General features: G+C 33.7%; 1 protein-coding gene across 1 annotated transcript in view; it reads right to left on the bottom strand.

Moving 5' to 3' along the window:
- Positions 1–22,019, bottom strand: part of LOC107046453 (DNA ligase 1) — a 36,105-nt gene that overhangs the window by 13,263 nt on the left and 823 nt on the right. Inside the window, exons 2-9 of the mRNA XM_015269069.1 lie at positions 16,648–16,885; positions 10,858–11,045; positions 9,647–9,712; positions 9,104–9,337; positions 7,894–8,253; positions 6,453–6,761; positions 5,120–5,691; positions 4,021–4,116 (exon numbers count right to left, since the gene is read on the bottom strand). Of these exons, the coding sequence (XP_015124555.1) occupies positions 5,146–5,691; positions 6,453–6,761; positions 7,894–8,253; positions 9,104–9,337; positions 9,647–9,712; positions 10,858–10,926 (1,584 nt within the window). The 5' untranslated portion in view covers positions 10,927–11,045; positions 16,648–16,885 and the 3' untranslated portion in view covers positions 4,021–4,116; positions 5,120–5,145. The remainder of the gene's footprint in view (positions 1–4,020; positions 4,117–5,119; positions 5,692–6,452; positions 6,762–7,893; positions 8,254–9,103; positions 9,338–9,646; positions 9,713–10,857; positions 11,046–16,647; positions 16,886–22,019) is intronic.

Here is a 22,019-nt window from a genome sequence, read left to right as displayed (position 1 = left end):
TAGAATGGTCCGAAACGTAAAAATACAAAGTCTGAGGACCATGTCTGTATGTGTCACCCCCGATTTGCCACTTTTGCAAAATCAACTTTTATAAAATCAAACAATATATTGACTAATAAAATTTAAAAACAAGCAGTTGACCAACGCTATTCGATCGAATTCATTCGGGGCATCACTTCATGCATACATTTTTTTTCATTTTTTATTTCTACCAATTTCATTGGTAGTAAGCTTCTGAATGGATCCGTAGTAATTTCATTGAGAATTTTCCGGGACTGGATTTTAGCTAATCACAGCGCAGTATTTCGAGGTCACAATACTCTTTTATTATCAAATTTTTTTCGGAAATTGCACACTAGCTTCTGGAAATTGCACCCGATAATTGCATAGTAGCTGCTCACTTGTTTCTAACCAACCGAATATTTTACCGGAAGAAACTTTCGTGCGCACGGAAGTTTCAAGTCTTGCAAAAAAATCCCTCGTGCTTCGCACTCGGGATTTTTAACATGCAAGACGTGACACTTCCATTTGCTTGCAACGAAGCTACCGGGAAATATTCTGATAATTTTGAAGGTCTCGGGATGTTATAACTAAAAATCAATATAGAACATTTTTATAAAAAATCCATTGAGCCTATCTTAAATACGATGCATTGTTGTCATAACGGCATGTCTTTTCCAAATTTCAACTTAAAATCTAGATTTTTGCGCATGATAGAAAATGAGCAATGATTTTATAGAAAAAACAGAAAATCACATATATCTCAAAAACTTTACAGGAACGAGTATATAACTTTTGCTCGATCTACATAGGGGGGGTTTCTTCTCCACCTCAAATACATTATAAACCGATTTTGCTGGAAAAGATGTTACAAATTTCCAAACTAAAATAGCTCGAAAACTTTGCAGGAATGGGTATATAGCTTCCAATTAATCTAAATAAAACTCATCAAGACGAACATTAAAAAAAAAAAGTTAAATCGGTCCATTAGTTTTAGAGATATTTGAGAAAAACCCATTAAAACCCATTCCAGAAAACATTCAATATCTCCGCAACTACTGGTCCGATTGAGCCCACCCGCAATTTCAACTTGATATCTCGATTTTTGCGATGACTAGAGAGTGAACAAGGATTATTTCGAAAAAACAGAAAATTGGAAATATCTCAAAACCTTTGTACCAGCGGGTATATAACTTCCGATTGATCTACATAGGGGGCTTCGAGATGAATATTAAAAAAAAAAAAAAAGTAAAATCGGTCCACTCGTTTTCAAGATATTTGCAAAAACGCTTGAAAAACAAATCGCTTTTTCTCGACAACTAGTCGACCGATCGAGCTGTTCTTGATCACAGAGTTAGTCCTTAATAAGACCTATAATCTGTGAAAATTTCAACATTTTTTGAATTTTTTTAGTCAATTTATTGTTCGATTTTCTAAAAGTTGATTTTGCAAAAGTGGCAAATGAAGGGTAACACATACAGACATGGTCATCAAACTTCGTATTTTTCCGTTTCAGACCATTCTACATCATTTCCAATGAAAATTAAGGAATGTGAAAATTGACCGATCACAATGCTTCCATTCGAAAGGAAAAATTGAAATTTTTCACAGATTATAAGTCTTATTAAGGACTAACCCTGTGATCAAGAACAGCTCGATCGGTCGATAGTTTTAGAGAAAAAGCGATTTGTTTTTCAGCCGTTTTTGGCAAAAATCTCGAAAACGAGTGGACCGATTTAACTTTTTTTTTCAAATGTTCGACTCGAAGCTTCCTATGTAGATCAATCAAATGCTATATACCCGTTGGTGCAAAGTTTTCGAGATATTTCCAATTTTCTATTTTTTCGAAATAATCCTTGTTCGCTCTCTGGCATTCGTAAAAATCTAGATATCAACTTGACATTTAGAAAGGACATGCCCTTATGACAACAATGGTTCGCATTTCAGATGGGCTTAATCAATTTTTTATGAAAATATTCTGTATTGATTTTCAAAGAAATGAGGTTGGTGCAACCGGACCTAAATGGATAAATACATTGAAGTGCCCTCCAATTTCTACGATTGAAAATGCTGAAAATAACATTTCAATAGAAGGAAAAAATCAAAAGGGATATACGACTATTCGGCTTTAGGTGAAATTTATCATTAAGTAGATTTTTAGATTGGCTAGTGGCAAAAGGTCGTATATACCGGGTGATGCGATCTTTTGCTGGAGAAAGCGATTTTTGGCATATACGAACTTTTGCTTTTAAACGCACGATATGTTGAAATCCGTTATCTCATTATAAAATTGTGCAAACGTTCCTATCATAAGACGTTACTATCAAAGCTCTCGAGAAGCTCGTCAAAATTCCATGTAGGTACTTCCATTTTTGTGGAAGCTAGGAAGCGCACAACGATTTTTTTCTAAAAAAACATAAAATTGAAATTATCTCGAAAACTTCGCAGGATCTATAGCTTCTGCTGAATTTATATAGACGGCAACAAGGCGAATATTTTTAAAAAAGAAAAAAATGGAATCGATCCACTAATTTCAGAGATATTCACGAAAACGATTTAGAAACAAATCACTTCTTCTCGAAAACTATTCGACTGATCAAGCTGTTCTTATGCACAAAGTTTGTCCTCATCAAGATCTATGATCTGTGAAAATCACAGATTTTTTAGCGAGATATTGCAAAAAAAAGAAAATATCTCGTGTCTACTGAGACGAGTATTTTGAAAAAAAATTTGAAATCCGTTTACTAGCTCATGAGATATTGAAATAAATGCATTTACACGAAAGGTGACATATCTTTGGAACAATTTGGGCGATTGCACCGACCCGCAATACGAACCTTGTATGTTATGAGACCAACGAGCGCACAAAAGTTCAACTCGTTATCTCTTCATGACAATTGATCGCGTTCGTAAGGTTTTTGATGATAAAACCAAAAAACGGTGACATGACTATATTTCAACTTAACAAATGTAGATATTTTGATTGATCTTGATAGGAAAACGAGTATTTTCAGAAGAGATATTGGAGAAAAACGAAATTCAAAGAACGTGCTATATCTCAGGAACGCTCAGACCGATTGGCCCGGAATGGCGCCTCGAAGTGAAGGTCAATCATGGCTATCAAAATTGAAAATGTTTGATTTTTAATGACGAATTTCGCCGTATTTATGTTTGATTTTCTAAAAAAGAATCGTTAAAGTTCGGAATTTTCCAGCACATACTCGATATATTAGTCAAACACCAGGCTTCCATTACGATGCAAAAACAAATAAATTTAGGCTGGCCTGACAACAGTATTTGAGAACAAAAATTGAGAAAGTTTTTCAAACTCCCTCCATCGTAGAAAAACAATAAATCAATTTCTAAGTGTGTGAAGGCCTGAGGTTGACTCATTTAGTGCGAAATATAGTTCATACTTGATATTATCTCCATGTGAGTGATTATTAGCTACATTTTTAAATTCATATCATGTTTCATAGCATTTTATTGTTACTAGTGAGAAATTAAAATTAACTCATGTCTATCTTTCCTAATGCGTTCTCATTCAACGTTAATGGATCATAGAATATAGAAGTATCACGATATGTATTTAGAAATGGTAGTTTATGGTAGTTGGAACGACATTGTCCACTTACCAGCGGTACAGCAAGAAAATTTGCCCCAAATGTTCATACCTCAAACTTAATTAGATAGAGAGATAGGAGCAACTGATTTTTCCGATACTTTCTGATTGTTTTTTCAGCATATATTCCACATGTGAAATTCAATTGATAGTAAAACATTGAAAACAATTAATTAATTACATGATTCTATCTGATCACGTTTAAGGTCTCAAAATTTCCGCAAACTTCTTTTTCACACCACTGACAAGTGGACAAATTTTGAAAATGGAAAAAATTTTGAAGTCTCGCTGCTGATTGGTGGATTGTACAATATATTGTAAATACAGAGTATCTACATTTCTTCGAGAAGAATAAATATGAGAATCCCACATGCATAAGAAAGAAGAGAAGTTGATACCTTGGATGAAGTGTTGTGATGGGAACAACTCGGCTGAGGTGAATGTACAGGGCTTTTTGTCACAGGCGTCTTGTCCTTCTCAAATTCCTCAGAATTCTATGAACATAAATGGATGAATAATTGTATGTCTCTCATAACCATGTTGACTAATAGAAGATCAAGAATAGATAAAGGCAACCATATTTTTTAAATGAAACTGCCTTGGGAGATGTGATGAATGCTTCCTTTGATAATGGTCGATAGGAATTGAGTGTTTGCAAATTTGGAAGTTCCTTTAATTTTGTATACGAAAATTGGATGACGAACATTACATACGTATTTTCTCCATTTTGGAAAAGAATAAAGAATTGGAAAGTTATAGGCGAAAAATCTCGATCATGAAATGACGCGAACTCGTTCCTATGCAAGCCATTGTAACGCCCTAACTTGGATGGTTTTTCAATTGAATACAATTCATCAAATTTTTATTTTCTTCAACATAAATTAAATATATGATTATTTTTTTCCAATTTTGGTATTCTATTATTTTTGTCAATAGAGCAATCTTAAACAAAACCCCAATTAGCACTTTTTTTAATTGAAGTTTTTCGTTATAATAGTGCAACTTCAGTTATTCGAAAAATAGAAGGATTCCAAAAAGTACGTCTAAATGGAACAATTTGTAATTTTCTCCTAATCGTAATATTTTATAAATTAGAATATTGGCGTTCAAAGAACCTCTAAAATCATTCCATTTTGCTCTACTCTTCTCTACATTATTAAAAAAAAATAGGATAGTATTTGCATTCTCTATTCTAGTTTTTCATTAATCGATAACTCATTGGTTTCCAGAAATGGAAATTGAATCTATATAGTTAGTTATACATAAAAGACGGAACGAGTGCAGTGCTCAGGACTGCAACTCAGATGGGCCGACCAACCTATACAACTTTTCCTAAATTGACCAAGTGAGTGTCAAGAGCAAAAAATGAATTTTGGGATGAATGAGACGAAGAAGAAGGACCAAGTCCCAATCATTTCCATGTCAGGATCGGAAATATAGATACATGATCGTAGCCTACATTACCAAACCTTTCATAATACGGAATAAATAACATACCTCATCATTCTCCAGTTCTGAAAATCCTAAGTCTCCGAATAACTGTCCAGATGGACTAAGAGGTATGTTTTCTGGATGATAATAAGGCTTACGGGTAACTGAAGCTGAAGATTTTGACGGAATTGGGGATGAATCCCGAGGTGAACGAGAGGAAGAGTTTTTCGGTCTGAGCACGTCGGGCGTTTTAAATCATTGACGATCGACCCCTGTGACTTGTTGGCTTTTGCTTTCGCCTGCGAGTCGAAAGAATTGGCATTGTCTTTTTGAATTTTTGGTTCCAACTTGTTCCTCAACTTGTTCAAGAGGCGTATTTCGTCTTTTATCAGATCTAAGACATTTGAAATTTTTAGTCTTTTTAGGTGGTCCATTGAAATCGGGGGACTATCACTGTCATCTTTGGGAGTTGCAGGACTCTTATTTTGAAGGGTAAGTGACTGCTTCCCTTTCTCTCGTTCCTCGAACGTGACTTTTTTAGGGTTCAATTCATCATCATCGTCTTTCTTAAGCACTTTGTGCTTTCCAGAGCTGTCGTTCTTAAGAGACGGGAAAATTCTTCTCAGAGAATCATCAGCCTGAAATTAATGACAAGGCTTAGAAACTTTGTAGAACTTGTTGAGGCCATTTTGAGCAACGGAATATTCAAAAATTATTTAAATATGAGGTGACTGACTGAATTCAAAGGAGTCTTAGTCACTCAAGTCAAAGTCATGTTCGAAATGAACTCGCAGCTTTGGAGCTACAATTTTTTGTTTTCTCAAAATGTTTGAAAAAAAGTGTAGAACAATAACGAGCAGGTTTTCTAATATTTGAGCCCTACACGTTTGCTTTTTTTTATATGGAAGATTGAATTATTATTTATTATCCATGTAAAATAACCCGAAGAATAATTCTTTAAATATTTATACTAATTTTATTCATTTATTTATGAAAAATTTCCTAATTCTTTGTGACCATTTTTACATCACTAGTACGATTGTTCATATTAGACGAAGCGAAATTGAGTGTTTACAATTCGAAATTCTAAAAAAAAGCTTGTAATTGTTATTTTACGGATTTCTTCAGAAATTTTCATGAAAACAAAAAGTTTTATCGCTGACAAATTTGAGGCCTCAGGCAATTTTTTTAATTTCAAAGATTTTATGTATTTCTGAATTCAACTTAAAAGATTTATTTTGGCTCTAATTATCCATTTTTCCTCATAAATAATCAATTTTCAACATATGGTGAATCTCAATAACAAAAAAAAAGCGACTTTAAAATTTCTCTGTGACCTCCCATCAATATCTGATATCTGATTGTTTTCCATTAAGCAAACTCGATTCAAATCAAATACCTTTTGTCGTTTTCCGCACTCCGAGGACTTGAGTAGTTTCACTTGTATCTCTTGCTCCTCAGGATCATCCTCAGTCAGTTTCTCTTCCTCTTCCTTTTCCTCTTCCTCTTGTTCTTCGTCTTCCTCTTCCTCTTGTTCTTCCTCTTCCTCTGCTTCTTCCTCATGTTCTTCATCGTCCTTTTCCTCAAACTTCAATTTCTTTAAATTCTTGGCATTCAAGGGTTTTTCATTGGAAGCCTCCCACCGTCTCTTTTTCCCGCCAGGGGTTGACGCCTTACCAGCGGCGGTGCTTCTCACGGAACTATTAACCTATAATTGATGCGGAGGATCAGTGATGATATATAATGAGTATATATAAATCATTGTATTATTGTAGTGTCATCAAAAGGTCCTTACGGAGAATGACTGTTAGGAGAGAAGATACTGTGGAATTTGAAAGTTGTGGGTTGTTTAATGTATATCTGCTATACATGGAGAAAAATTTATAAGAAAAATTCTAAATCAGTACTAGAAAAGTGGCGCAAAGTACAGGATAAGCAAAAATTCCAATACCGGTTTTCAAGAAAACCTCAGAATTTTTCTTGGAAAGACCGCGAAATTTTCGCTGAACGGTGCTAGAATTTTTCGTATTCCGTAGATTTGAATTGTTCTATTACCGGCACTCGAATTTTTGTTGAAAATTTCCTCCGTGTATGTTCAATGTAATGTATGTTCGTGTAATATCGATTACTTATGGTTAAAATCTATAATTAGGGTGGATAATTAAGGCGAAGGATTTTTTAAAATCATTTTTAGTTAAGTCTTCAAATGCTCAAAATCTTAGAAATAGCCCAAGGCCTCCAATTTTCCAGTTACAACAATTTTTTTTTAGGAAAAAACAATGTAGAAAAACTCTCACAACTTTGTTTTTTGTAAAATTGGAACCTTCAACATTTCAGTCTTTTTTTTTCATACAGAAAATTCAACAATCGATATAGAATGACCCGAAAAATGAGTGTTCGGATTTGTATACCAATTGTATCTATTCATTCATACAATATTTCCGATTTTTTTCCGATCACTTTACGTAAATCGTCAGATTTTTCATATTAAAAGAAACTGCATCGAGTGTTTAAAATTTGAAATTGAAAAAAATAGCTCGTTCTGTTTTTCTACGGATTTCTTCAGAATTTTTGATAAAAACAAAAAAATTTATCGTTGGCGAATTGGAGGCGTCATATGATTTTTAAAATTCTAAATATTTCATGGATTTTGTAGTTGGACTTGTAATAATTTTTATTTTGCGCTAATTATCCATTCTTAGCCATAAATAATAAATTTTCAACGTATGGTGAATCTCAATAATAAAAAAAATTGCGACTTCCAAATTCCCCTGTAACCTCACCTCAATATCTGATATCCGATTGTTTTCCATTGAGCAAACTCTATTCAAGTCACATACCTTTTGTCGTTTCCCGCTCTCCGAGGACTTGAGTAGTTTTCCTTGTATCTCATGCTCCTCAGGATCATCCTCAGTCAGTTTCTCTTCCTCTTCCTCTTCGTCATCCTCTTGTTCTTTCTTTTCCTCTTCGTCTTCCTCTTCCTCTACTTCTTCTTCTGCTTCTTCTTCTGCTTCTTCCTCTGTCTCTTCCTCTTGTTTTTCTTCTTCCTCTTGTTCTTCATAGTCCTTTTCCTTCAACTTAAATTGCTTTGAATTCTTGGGATTCAGGGGTTTTTCATTGAAAGCCTCTTGCCGTCTCTTTTTCCCGTCAGGGGTTGACATTACAGAGGAGGTGGTAGTCCTTCTCTCGGAACTATTCACCTGGAATTGATGGAGAGGATCAGTGATGATATAGAATGAGTATATACTGATTATTGTATTATTGTAGTGTCATCAAAAGATGCGTACAAAGAATGACTGATTGAAGACTATTTGAAACTCGTGGGTTGTTTAATCTATATCTACTATACGTTCAATATCGATTACTTATGGTTAAAAACTTTAATTAGGGCGAAGTTTTTTTTTAATTTTTAATCAAGTCCTTAAATGCCAAAACTCTTGGAAATAGCACGATTTCTCCAATCTTTCACCTAGAACAATGTTTTTCAGGAAACAAAGTGGAAAAAAACACTTGAGCAATTTTTTTTGTTAAATTGGAACCCTTTATTTCAGTCTAATTTTTTCAGACGGAGAATTGAACTATCGATTTAGGACGACCAAAAAAATAATTCTTCGCATTTGTATAGCAATTTTATCCATTCATTCATACCATATTTAGAATTTGTTTCCGATCATTTTATGTAAAACAATAGATTTTTTATAACATAAACAAAATTGATTATTGAAACTATGAAATTGAAAAAACTAGCTCGTAATGTTTTCCGACGGATTTTTTCAAGATTTTTTTATAGAAACAAAAACTTTTCTCACCGGCAGATTGGAGGCTGCAGACTATTTTTTAAATTTTCAATATTTTATGAAATTTGAACTTCGATTTACAATAATTTTTATTTTACAATAATCATCTATTCTTCGTCATAAATAATCGATTTCCAACGTATGATAAATCTCAATAAAAAAACTCGCGACTTTCAAATTTCATCGTAACTTCCCCTCAATATCTGATATCCGTTTTTTTTCACATTCAGCAAACTATATTCAAATCAAATACCTTTCGTTTCTCTCCGCTATCCGAGGACTTGACCAGCTTTGCTTCCATTTCTTGCTCCTCAGCATCATCTTCGTCCGGACTTTCTTCGATTGCGTCTTGCTCTTCCAAATCGCATTTCCGGACGGTTTCCCTGTTTTTCAATTTCTTGAGCTTCTTAGGGTTCCATGGACCTGTAACCCCTTCTTTCAGCTGTCTTTCCTTCAGGCGAGGAATGGACTCCTCAGAATGATTCACCTGACATTGATGAAGAAGTTCAATTGGACTATATAACGCGTTGAAACAATTTTGAGTAACATACGTAATTAAGAGTGTTATTCATATTCACATCATTTAGCTGGAAGACAGGATCATATTGAAAACAAGCAAGTGTACTCGGCTAAAATAATTTTTCTTTGCAGTGTGAAAGATAATGTAATTGCTGATGAATACTACTAACTATTCAAACAATTAATGAGACAAGAAAAAACACGGAATTATCTGCAAATGTTGGAAATTTAAAACAAAACTATAAATAGATGATATAGAGCCTAAAATAATACTCACGAATCCTGAATTCATCACCAGCGCATCTAAATTCCTCAATGATTTTGTAGCATGTTCAGCCTTTTCCTGTCATTTTTAATTTTCGAAGTTATGATGTAAATTCACTCAGTGGTATAATTCAACTAATGAACTTTGTCACACAAAGGGGGGGGGGGTTAAGTAAAACATAATATTGGTGAGATAGGTTTAAAATAGATATCATGGTTACAACGTGATATACTATTTACTTCCAATAATTTACGTTAATTCATTGAAATAGTTAATTCAATTAACTTCGTGCTTCTTGACCATATCAATATTATAGCAATGATACAAAATCTGAAAGTACATAATTAATATGTAGCCGATTTCAGGTTTCCACGAAACAAAAGAAATTATAAATGACCATTTTCGATAAGAGAAGTGAGAAAAAAAATTTGGCTGTTCCATAGGCCCGCAAATTTGTATGGAATCACTGTATGACTGGATTAACTTCAACTTGTGGCTTAATTAAGGTATTCCGAGCGCACTCAAAGCCACTCATCAGAGGGCACAAAGAGGGCTTAACAACAATGTTTTATTAGCAAAATAACGATCAAAAACGTTAGAAAAAAGTTACAAGGGGTATGATCACCACTCAATGCAAAGTACATTCATTTGACACGTTCAAAACTATTCATATTTTTTTTTTTCGTTCGGTCCCGAGCGAGGGCATTTGTGTATGGTCCTGGTCAATACATTAGCACTTGCTGTATACGTATAGTGTGTGGTAGGTACCCATACAACGCTCGAGACAGAGCTCCACCACCAAAGTCAATAAATTGATTACTTAAAAAATGTATTACTCAACAACGAAACGATAGACTTTACACTTCAGCATCTCAAAATGAAGCTAATACTTTAAAATATAATTGTGAATTTTTGCAGAAAATGGTAAGAAAATTTTTCGATAAATAATTAAAAAAAACGAAAATTACACAAATTAACAATGCGGTATATGGGAAAATCTCAAAATTTATAGTTCCTCTCCGAAACGTTAGATCTTTTTAGGGTACAAGAGAAAGTGGTTTGTTTTGAGATAATCTCTCAGTGACTAAATTTTTTATAAATTCCTAAAAAAAAAAACTCCGTCCGCGCAAAATACCTTAATAAAGTTCTTTGCGTACTGTTTTTCGTGAATAAGGTTGTGAGACTCCCTCCCCCTCTTGAGGCGAGAGAACAATAATACGTACGTGAGAATGGCAATATTTTTTCTGCTTCTTCTCCTTTATGACAGCCTTTTTGGCTTTCTTCTTTGGCATTTCACTCTTTTCAGGAGAAACTGTAAATGTTTCATCTACCACTCTTTCAAAACTTAGTCTCAGTGGCTTCGGAAGTCTTTTTGGAGCTGCCAGATAATCTTTAATGTCTTGAACATTTTCTAAAAAGTAAACCCGTTAATACATATTACCCACATTACTGGGAGGGACAACGTAATTAGGATACAAGATAATGGTGATTTATTCCGGAGTTCTGGAATATGAACGGTTTTCCATTATCCGGGCTACATTTTTAAATTCGTCTACCAATGAAATTGGTCGAGATTCATAATAAGGAAGACTGTTGGAATTCATGCCTGAATACAAAAATTAATTTCTTAGTTTAGTTAAACATTTTCTCTTTTCCACCCAAACTCTCAGGGTGACTGTCTGACATTTATGGCTTTTCTTAGAAAATAGAGACGTGTAGAAAAACAGTCCTCATGGTGAGTCACAAAGGAGAGGCTGAAGAAAATTGAAACAAGGGCCTTTTGTCAAATGGGTCCAGAGAGTGAAAACTCTCATGACTTTTAGTTAGTCGTCCTAGAGACTTCGTTGGAGAAAGATATACCTTCTGCGTGCGATCATTAAAGAGTTTTACTTTGAAGAATAAAACTAATGTGTTTTTATTGAGTATTCCTACACATAATCCAATAGGTTATGGGCCCAGGATACTCCGCGTTTTATAGTAGTTAATTTCTTTCTATTATGGTCAAGTTTTTCTTATTTTGAGTTATTAAAAAGTGAATTAAAATGTCTACGTCGTTGAAAAGCGATAGGAGAAACATTAAGTTGTTCGATGGTGAAAAATATAATGTTTGGAGATTCAGGATTTATGCTTTACTCACTGAACTCGGTGTAATAAAAGTGATTAGTGAACCAGTTCCTAATTATGTAACTGCAGAGTGGAAGAAATTGGACAGTACTGCCACAAGTGTGATTGTTAATTATTTAAGTGATTCATTTTTGGGTTTTGTCACAAATGAAACCAAGGCAAGAGACATTTTTGAAAAATTGGACAAATTATATTTGAGGAAAAGCCTTGCGACTCAACTTGCACTGAGAAAGAAGTTACTTGCACTGAAACTGGAGGGCGAGACAACCCTGTTGAAACATTTTGTGAATTTTGATGACTTGATTAGTGAATTAATCACAGCCGGTGCTAAATTAGAAGAGATGGACAAGATCGCACATTTGTTATTGACAATGCCAAATGCATACGATGGTGTAGTTACGGCAATAGAGACTTTATCAGAGGATGCATTGAGCTTGGAATTTGTTAAAACACGACTGCTGGATCAAGAAGTAAAATTAACAAATGAAAGTCGAGATACCAGTAGTAAAATTCTTCAAGCTCAAGCCCAAAATGCAAGTGTCAGAAATGAAAGTGATAAGAAAAATCAAAAGCATTTTCGACAAAAACCCAAAAGACCGAATAAATTCAAAGGACAAAATAAATCGATTGGAATCAAGTGTTATCATTGTGGAAGGCCAGGGCATCAAATTAAAGATTGTATTCATCACAAAAGACGACAAGAATACACTAAAAACGGGCAAAATAAAAACACTGCACAAATAATGCAGGTCGAGCAGCCCTCGGCTTCAAACGTCTTCAAATCGAGTTTCGCTTTTATGGCTCTTGAACATGTGGCATTTGAGGAAACACAGAAAAAAATTGTTTTTCTCCTCGACTCTGGGGCCACAGACCACATCATAAATCGTTTAGACCTGGTGACAGATTTTGAAGACCTGGAGATCCCAACACAAATTACTGTTGCAAAGAAGGGTGTTTTCATCACGGCAACAAAAAGGGGTACGCTGCGGGTGACAAGCAACAAAGGTTTCCAGGGAGAACTTAAGGATGTCCTGTACTCGCCTGATTTACCCCACAATCTACTCTCTGTTCCGAAAATGCGTAAGGCTGGATTTACGGTAATTTTTGGACCAGAAAAGGTAGGAATTTTAAAAGATGATCAAGTGATCATGGAAAGTCAATCCGTCAATGGATTGACCGCTCTCGAGTTTGCGGTTATCTCTCAAAGGGTAAAGTTAGCTAATCAAGCATCTAATAATAAAATTAATTATGAAGTTTGGCATCAACGCTTGGGACATATTGGTAGAAATAAATTTTTAGAATTGAAAAACAAAGAAATGATTGATGACATAGAGTTGATTAAACAAATCACACCAAATGATGATTTGTGTGAGCCTTGCATTAAAGGAAAACAAGCGCGGTTGCCATTCAATAAGGCTAAAGATAAGTCTCATATAGACAGACCGTTATTCATTGTACATACAGATATTTGTGGGCCGATTACTCCTCCGACAGTTGACAATAAAAACTATTTCGCGACATTTATTGATCAGTACACGCATTATTGTGTTACATATTTGATGACACAAAAATCAGATTTATTTTTGGTTTTTCGAGACTTTGTTACTAAAAGCGAAGCTCATTTCAATTTGAAAATAGTAAATTTATACTCCGATAATGGGAGAGAATATTTGTCAAATGATATGAAAAATTTTTGTCGGGAGAGAGGAATTAGTTTTCACTTAACGGTACCGAGAACTCCGCAATTAAATGGCGTAGCCGAGAGGATGAATCGGACAATAACGGAGAAGGCTCGGACACTTATATCTGGTGCTTGTTTAGAAAAGATTTTTTGGGGTGATGCTGTTCTTACAGCCACGTATTTGATAAATAGAACACCCACGAAAGCTATAAAAGAAAACAAAACACCATTTGAAATGTGGCATAATAAGAAGCCACAGATTAAATATTTGAGAATATTCGGTTCCACTGTTTATGTGCATGATAAAATCAGTAAAGGTAAATTCGATGAAAAATCGTGGAAAGGAATACTGATGGGATATGAACCGAATGGTTATCGTGTGTTTGATGTTGAAACAGAAAAATATTCTGTAGTGCGAGACGTTATTGTAGATGAAACTAAATTTTTGCAGTCAAGGCCTGGAATAGGGCATAGTGGAGCTGAAATAGTGCCCCCTGAGGCTGAAAGAATGCCGAAAGGAGTTAAAATAAAACCTCCAGCAAAATCTGATATTGAGAAATCAGATAATTGCAATATTGATGAATTTGATGAGGCTGAAAAAGTGCCTAATAGGGCTGAAAGAATGCCTGAAGGAGTTGTAAGTGAAACTCCAGTGAATATTGATGATTTTAATAGTTTCTCTAAATCAACAAAAGCGTCTCAGCACAGTAAAACTGATCTTTCTGACAATAGTTCAAAATCAGTAAGAAATAATGATCAATCTAATAATGACAAATCAGAAATGACAATTGGAGGTGAATCAAGTAATGATAATAGCCTCGATAGTTTGGTAAAGAAAGATAATTTGAAACGAATGACTTCAGAACCGAGAAGAAGTGACCGATTGAAAAAACGGCCACATATTTCTTATGATGAAAAGAATATACCGGAAGACTGTTTCATGAATGCTCAATCCATCATTAATGATATCCCTACCCTTTATCATGAAATTAAAAATAGAGACGATAAAGAAAAATGAGAACACGCGATTCAGGATGAAATTAATTCCTTATTGGCAAACAACACATGGAGTTTAGTGCCAAGACCTGAAAACAAAAATATTGTTGGTTGTAAATGGGTATTCGCAATCAAGCATGATGAACATGGGAATCCCGTCAAATATAAAGCTCGTCTCGTAGCTAAGGGATTCAGTCAAAAATATTTAATCGATTATAATGAGACATTTGCCCCAGTAGCACGAATTGCAAGTTTTCGATTTATTATTGCTTTTGCTAATCAATTCAATTTATTAATTCATCACATGGATGTTAAAACTGCATTCCTGAATGGCAATTTAAAAGAAGAAATATATATGAATGTTCCCGAGGGTATTGAAAATGATCAAAATTATGTTTGTAAATTAAATAAATCGTTGTATGGATTGAAGCAAGCAGCCAGGTGCTGGTTTGAAGAATTTGATAAAGCTCTCGTTGAAAAAGGATTCCAGAATTCTCCAGTTGATAAATGTATTTATATTTTGGATAAAGGTGACATAACACGAAATATTTATGCAGTCTTGTATGTCGATGATCTGGTGTTAGTCACGAAAGAGCAAGAAACAATGAACAGTCTGAAGGGATATTTGATGGAGCGTTTTAAAATGGTAGATCTGAACGAGATCAAGCTTTTTCTGGGAATTAGAATTACAAGGTCTGATGATAAAATAACTCTTGATCAGAGTAGTTATATTGAAGCAATATTAACTAAATTTAATATGCATGATTGTAATCAAGTGAATACTCCTATGGAGAGTAATGTTGATTATGAAGGTTTGAATTCTGAAGAGAATTGTAATGCACCTTGTCGAAGTGTCATTGGATGTTTAATGTACTTGATGGTTTGTACTCGACCAGATTTGAGTATTGTTGTTAATATATTGAGTCGATACATGAATAATAATAATGAGGTTCTTTGGAAATGCCTCAAGAGAGTTTTGCGTTATTTAAAAGGGTCAAAAGATTTGCAATTGGTCTATGAAAGAAGTAATTACAATGACATTTTGACAGGGTATGTTGATTCCAATTGGGGAGGAAATGATAGTTCGGATAGAAAGAGTACCACAGGATACTTATTCAAACTATTCGAACAATGTACAATATGCTGGAATACAAGAAGGCAAACCTCTGTTGCAGTTTCATCCACTAAAGCAGAGTATATGGGTTTATTCGAAGCAGTGAGGGAAGCATTATGGCTCAAATCACTTGCAATTAGTATAAATATTGAAATTAATCAACCAATTATAATTTATGAAGATAATACCGGATGTATTAGTATTGCCAGTAATCCGTCAAGCCACAAGAGATCCAAGCATATTGACATAAAATATCATTTCTCTCGAGAACAAGTTGCAAAGAATGTAATCAAATTGGTTTATATTCCAACAGGGAAGCAATTAGCAGATGGATTAACGAAGTCACTCCCATCGGCAGGGTTCTTGGAATTCAGGAAGAATTTATGTTTAAAGTGACATAGTTTAAAACAATGTATTTAGATGATAAGTTGATATATATGACTTGTATAGGGCGATCAGGTTTTTCCCTGGGTTTTTCACCTGATCAGTTTGTAGCGCTATACACAGTATTCCCAGAAGGCATAAAGAAGGTGTATCTCAATCCAGTAATATTTTTTAGATGTACACATTTTATATGATAAAACTAGTTAAGGTTAATAGATTAATTTTTGAGGGGGCGTGTTGGAATTCATGCCTGAATACAAAAATTAATTTCTTAGTTTAGTTAAACATTTTCTCTTTTCCACCCAAACACTCAGGGTGACATTTATGGCTTTTCTTAGAAAATAGAGACGTGTAGAAAAACAGTCCTCATGGTGAGTCACAAAGGAGAGGCTGAAGAAAATTGAAACAAGGGCCTTTTGTCAAATGGGTCCAGAGAGTGAAAAGTCTCATGACTTTTAGTTAGTCGTCCTAGAGACTTCGTTGGAGAAAGATATACCTTCTGCGTGCGATCATTGAAGAGTTTTACTTTGAAGAATAAAACTAATGTGTTTTTATTGAGTATTCCTACACATAATCCAATAAAGACTTTTAACGGAAACAAACATTTCTGACATATCTAAATTGTCGCATCTCTTCACGTTAAATAGGGTCTGCCCCCTGCTGGTTGCATTATTAAAACCGAATAGTATCAACTCTAAATTTCAAGCTACTTACCAGACCATTTCAAAACTGCCACGGAATGGACAGTGCCATGTACTGAAACCCAACGAACTGACGTTTTGTTTTGAATTATATTGTTGAGATCTTCATTAGGGGTCGACCACCGTCACATTTGTTCTGCTTTAGATGATGCAATACACACATATCATGTTTTATTTGGGTTTGATGCCAGATGGCACAATAAACAGTCTTTGTCATTGTGACCGTATATGACTCAATTGGGGGATATTCACTGAAAACAAAACCATCGCAAGAAAATTGGTTAATGTTTCCATTTGACTTTTTACTTTGATTAGATTTTCTACGAGAATAAAATGTTTGGAAAAAAAATCACTCAAGCTTTTTTTGAGAAACGAATGTTGAGGCTACTTTAAAATAAGTTGGCCAAGAAATAAAAAAAATAACTGGATGAAATCATTTGAATCTCATCCGAAGACGATTCTTCACGGTTGGATTTTTTACACGGACAGGATATTTGACATATTTATTCATTTTTTTCCATTTTCCTCAGATCTTTCAATGTGTTAATATAGGCCGTAATTTAATGTCCATTAAAAAGTTTTGACTCCATGATAAAGGAATAACATCGCTGTAGACCTCTCGAAAAGAAAAAAATGTATGCACTTGAGAAAAATTTAAACCTTATGGAGTATCAGAAAACAAATTGTACAGGGGAGGGTAGGGCAAAGTGGAACGATGGGGCAAAGTGAAATGCGGGACAAAGTGAAATACCTGAAAAAACGATGATTTAGCACATTTCAGACGACTTCTGTATTTTTCTTATAAGGGGAGGTGTCAAGGGGTCATATAAGAGTTCTATAAAAGTCATACAGATTCCTACCAGGGCCATGTCAACCTCTCGTCTCAGGATCATATGAGAGTTATCTGTACATAAGTTGGGGGTGGATTATCCATAAAAAAATTTTTAAAAAAGGATGATTAAATCTACGTATCTTTTATTCGAAGAATGTTTTTTTTTTTCTTTATTGCTCAAGTTATGCTGCTGACAACATGCATCAAAGCTTATTCGTGTTCTGCCATTACTCTCGAAAATTCGGTGACGAAAAAATCTGAAAAAATCTACAATTTTTTTCCTGTGGGAGGAAACTCAGAATTTTTCAGAATTTTCTGACACAACAAGAAATTTTGAGACAGCCACTTGGTGACATAGAGGGGTCATATGTGAAGAATTTTAATTCGTCAAATGACCCCGATGACCCTTTCCCCAACTTATGTACACATGCTCCTCATATGACCCCGAGATCAGAGATTGACATGACTAAGGAATCAGATATGAACGCTAAAGAACTCGTACATCCCCCCCATGAGATGGAGTGGAAGAGAGCGGAAAATTCGCTAGCTGAAAATTGGAAATTGAGGGTTTCTGCGGATCGAAGACAATTTCAAAGGGTGACAAAACTTGACAAAACTTAACAAAAGTTTTGTCAAGATTTGTCACCTTTTGAAATTGTCCCAAATCCGCAGAAACAGTTAATTTCCGATTTGGCCTTATAATGGCCCTCATGAGATATGCATACAACACCCTTATAACAAAAAATACAAAAGTTTCCTAGAATTTGATAATAATCGCTTTTTTAATTATTTCACGTTGCCCCGTCATTTTAGCTTGCGCCAGACTCCCCTATAGGAAAAATTGTTTTTATTCATCAAAATTTTCAATTTTTTATCGAGCTCTCTGGACTTTCAAAATAGCTGATTTTCGAAATTTCAATTAACAAATATTTCCACCGCATCTCCAAATCGCCATTCATAGAGTGATACACGTACAGATTTTTCAATTAATTTATTAATTTATGATAGGATTTTCAATTAATTACGATAAAACCTGACAAAAATGCCACTTTTTTACCTTTTGTGATAAATTTTTGTTCGTAGCGCTGGTTCTGCGTTTTTTTTTTTTAATTCTCACTCCCAACCATTTATAAACAGGTTATACTCATTTGAAACCTGATTTTAGAACAATGCATCATTCCACGTACGAAAATTTTTTATAGAAAACCTTAAAGAATTCTATATGAATTTCTATACATTTTTTTCCGTTTCTACTGACATGTTCGATACCAAATATTATATAAAAAAAATTCAATAAAATTTCATTTTTCTGTAACAACTTTTCGGTTGAACTTTTTTCTAAGTTTTTTTTAGTCATTTTTTATTTTCTTCTCTTCAAAAAAATCGAATTAAAAAACTTAGAAAATTAAAGCTGAAAAAAATCGATAGAAAACGAAATTCTATAGACTTTTTGTATATAATTTCCTATCGAACATGTCAATAGAAACAGAAAGAAACGTATAGAAAGTTCAATAGAAGTCTTATAGAAAGTCTGTAGAAATTCCTACAGAATTCTTCAGGGTTTTCTATTGAAATTTTTCGTAAGTGTATATACGGTATAACTAGCATTGGCGAAACGTATTAGTGTTCTCAAACAAACCAATTTTTTGAAATTTTTGGACTTGTTTCACGAGCTATACTCATGTAGATTTGCTGATTCTTTTGGTTTAAATATAAATTTACACTAGTCATAAAGTCCAAGTCTTAGCAGAATGGTTCTAATGGTGTCATTTTTTAATATTTTCCCCGTAAATTTCTTTTTCAATGTTTCAAGACATTGATTAAAAATATCGCGAAAATTTCTTTATATATTTGCAGCTCTCCTCCATTGAGAAAGAAATCGAAGAACCATGCACTTAGATCATTTCGAAAAAAGTCAAGATGGATCCAAAAAATATATGTTTCATGTTCTTTGAAAATATAATTTTTATTGTCTTTCATAATTATCAATCATTTAGTTGTTTGCCCATTTGTTATAATGCTTTGAAACACAACTGATGGCTCTACAGAGCTTTAAATAGGGGTGCCAAAACTTTTTTTAAATTTCTATAGCGATCAGTTAACAAATTATTTTGAAGTTATTTTGAATATTGAATTTGAATATGTTGACGTGTGTTGAATATCCCTGTATGTATAGGATACATTCCATAAAACCCTGTAGCAACTTTTGCCCTAAAAATTTTGATCTTTTCCATACATTTATAATTCATTATATATACAAAAATACCCATAGAATTTAATTTACAGCCCGATCAGGCGCAGCATCAAAACGTGTTTATAGCAATTTTTTTCATAAATGAATTTAAAAAAGCCTCAAATTGCCAAAGCTTCGAATTATTAAAAAAACAAATATCGCTTTGAAGTTCAAACAATGTTATTTGGCCTCTCCCCCATTTCTTTCGATTTTTTTTGCATTAAAAAGCTGAAAAAAGTTAACAAAAAATATTGTAAAATGCAAATAACAGATTCAATGTGGTCAATTAGAATTCTGAACTCAATGAAATTATCAAGACAATCATAATTTGAAAAAAGTCAAAATTTCAATTGTTGGAGTGAATACGTATCGTTGAAATAATATTCCGAATTTGAACAAATTAGCTGAAAAGAACACATTTCATCGCTACCTGTAAATTTTTTGCTTGAAGAATTCAGCAAATTGAGTCCGCAACTCTAGGTGCATAACAAATATTTTTCCTTCTAAAGAATCGAAGTTATTTCAATTGAAAACCATGTGCCAATTTTTTTTCTACCCCCCTTAACGGCGTTTGAAATAACTTTTTGAAAAAAAAATGGCAATAAACACATTGGTGTGCTGTGCCCGGCCATATCAACAGATAGAGGGCTATAGATTAAACTCAAGGGGTATTTTTGCTTATTTTATAAGTTATGAAAGTACGAAAGAAATTAAAATTGTGAGGCCAAAGATTGCTATAGGGTTTTGTGGAGTATCTCAAATATATCTTCAGGATTAAATCTGACGATTAATCAATAAAAAGTCATCGAAATCGACTGAATTTGCGCTAGAAACTTTCATTTCCATGCCGTCCACATTGAATTGAAAAACAGTGTCGGCTACGCGTTATTAATTTTCTAGCCAAATAATCAACCATGCAATATTTTTACGATAACTTAAATATTCATTTCATTCTCTAAATCAACTTATCGTCAAAAACATAAACAACATAAACAAGGCCAGGTCTATTTGAAAGTAGGGGAGGGTGGGGCAAAACGGCCCCCCTTCAATTGTCAATAACTCGTGAATGACATTGTGAATATTCCCAATTTCAACTTCATTTTGAAGATAATTTTTCATTCTTCAAAACGAGCTCTAACTCATCCCAATCGGATTACTGAATCGGAAAATATTGACGATTGAAGGGGGGCCGTTTTGCCCCATCCTCCCCTATAGTACTTATTTTCATTAATATTTATCAAAAACGATAACAATAGTTGAGATAATTATAAGCGAATATCAGCGGGTTTTCCCATGTAACATGATATTTTAAACTCTCATCTTGAGATCAATTTAAAGTTGGTCAAAATTCTTGATATTTTCAATTTTTATCTTCTTTGTTCTGAATTTACCAAAATTTTATCAAAGATTCTGGAAACAATATTGATTGTGCTTGGGCATCCAAAAAATCTACGATAACCTCTATTAGAAATTTTGAAATTTCAATGTAAAAAGAATGGCCTAGAATTGAAGCTGTATGAATTCCTACTTCAAATTGGAAAGCCATATTTTCTGATAAATAATTTATGAATGATTTCAATGAAAAAATAAAAAAATTAATGCGTAAACGATTCGAATTTCAACTGTTTATCGATTTGAAAAAGCCGGTCAATTATAAAAATGCTATAGATGTAATTTCTGATAAAAAGCTTGAATATTAAAAAATGATGTCATATTAATTGAACCGCCGTTAATTACATCCAGGACGATGCTCAACTTTTCTAACGTTCAAATCAAGTGGTTATAGCAACGTTTACTCTGGGTTGTGGACTTACCCAGAGTCGGTCATAATTTCATTTGAGATTTTTTTCTCTTCACTACCAAGTTGGAATTTGAAAAATTTGAAAAATCGGCCGCTGGTTGTATAAGGACTTCTATGAAAATTACAAATCTATATTGGACATTTGTTTTTTAACATTCTCGTTGTTTTTCTTTCACCCGTGTTTCCAAAGTGGAAAAATGGTTTACAGTTCTTTCATTTCCGATTAATTATTCAACTTTGAATTAAATGTTCATGGTCGAAAGCATTTATAGTAAACTGTTTGTAATATTCAGTAACATTTTTTAAGGTTAAGACGAATATTTAACATAAAATTTCAGACACAGATTGGAAAATTGTTCATGCTCACGCAATTTTCATGTATATGATATCTGTACTACCTTCCGAACTCGACTCACATGCTTCCGTTTTCACTAATTATTTTGTTTTTTTAATTTTTATCGATGATTGCAATACGTTATCAATATCTTCCTTTTCGCCCTCTGCGATTATTTGACAGTT

The sequence above is a fragment of the Diachasma alloeum genome, unplaced genomic scaffold (assembly GCF_001412515.2).
Source record: "Diachasma alloeum isolate Michigan unplaced genomic scaffold, Dall2.0 Dall_scaffold_01396, whole genome shotgun sequence".
In the NCBI taxonomy this organism is placed as follows: Eukaryota; Metazoa; Arthropoda; class Insecta; order Hymenoptera; family Braconidae; genus Diachasma; species Diachasma alloeum.
This window is presented reverse-complemented; position numbering and strand designations above follow the sequence as displayed.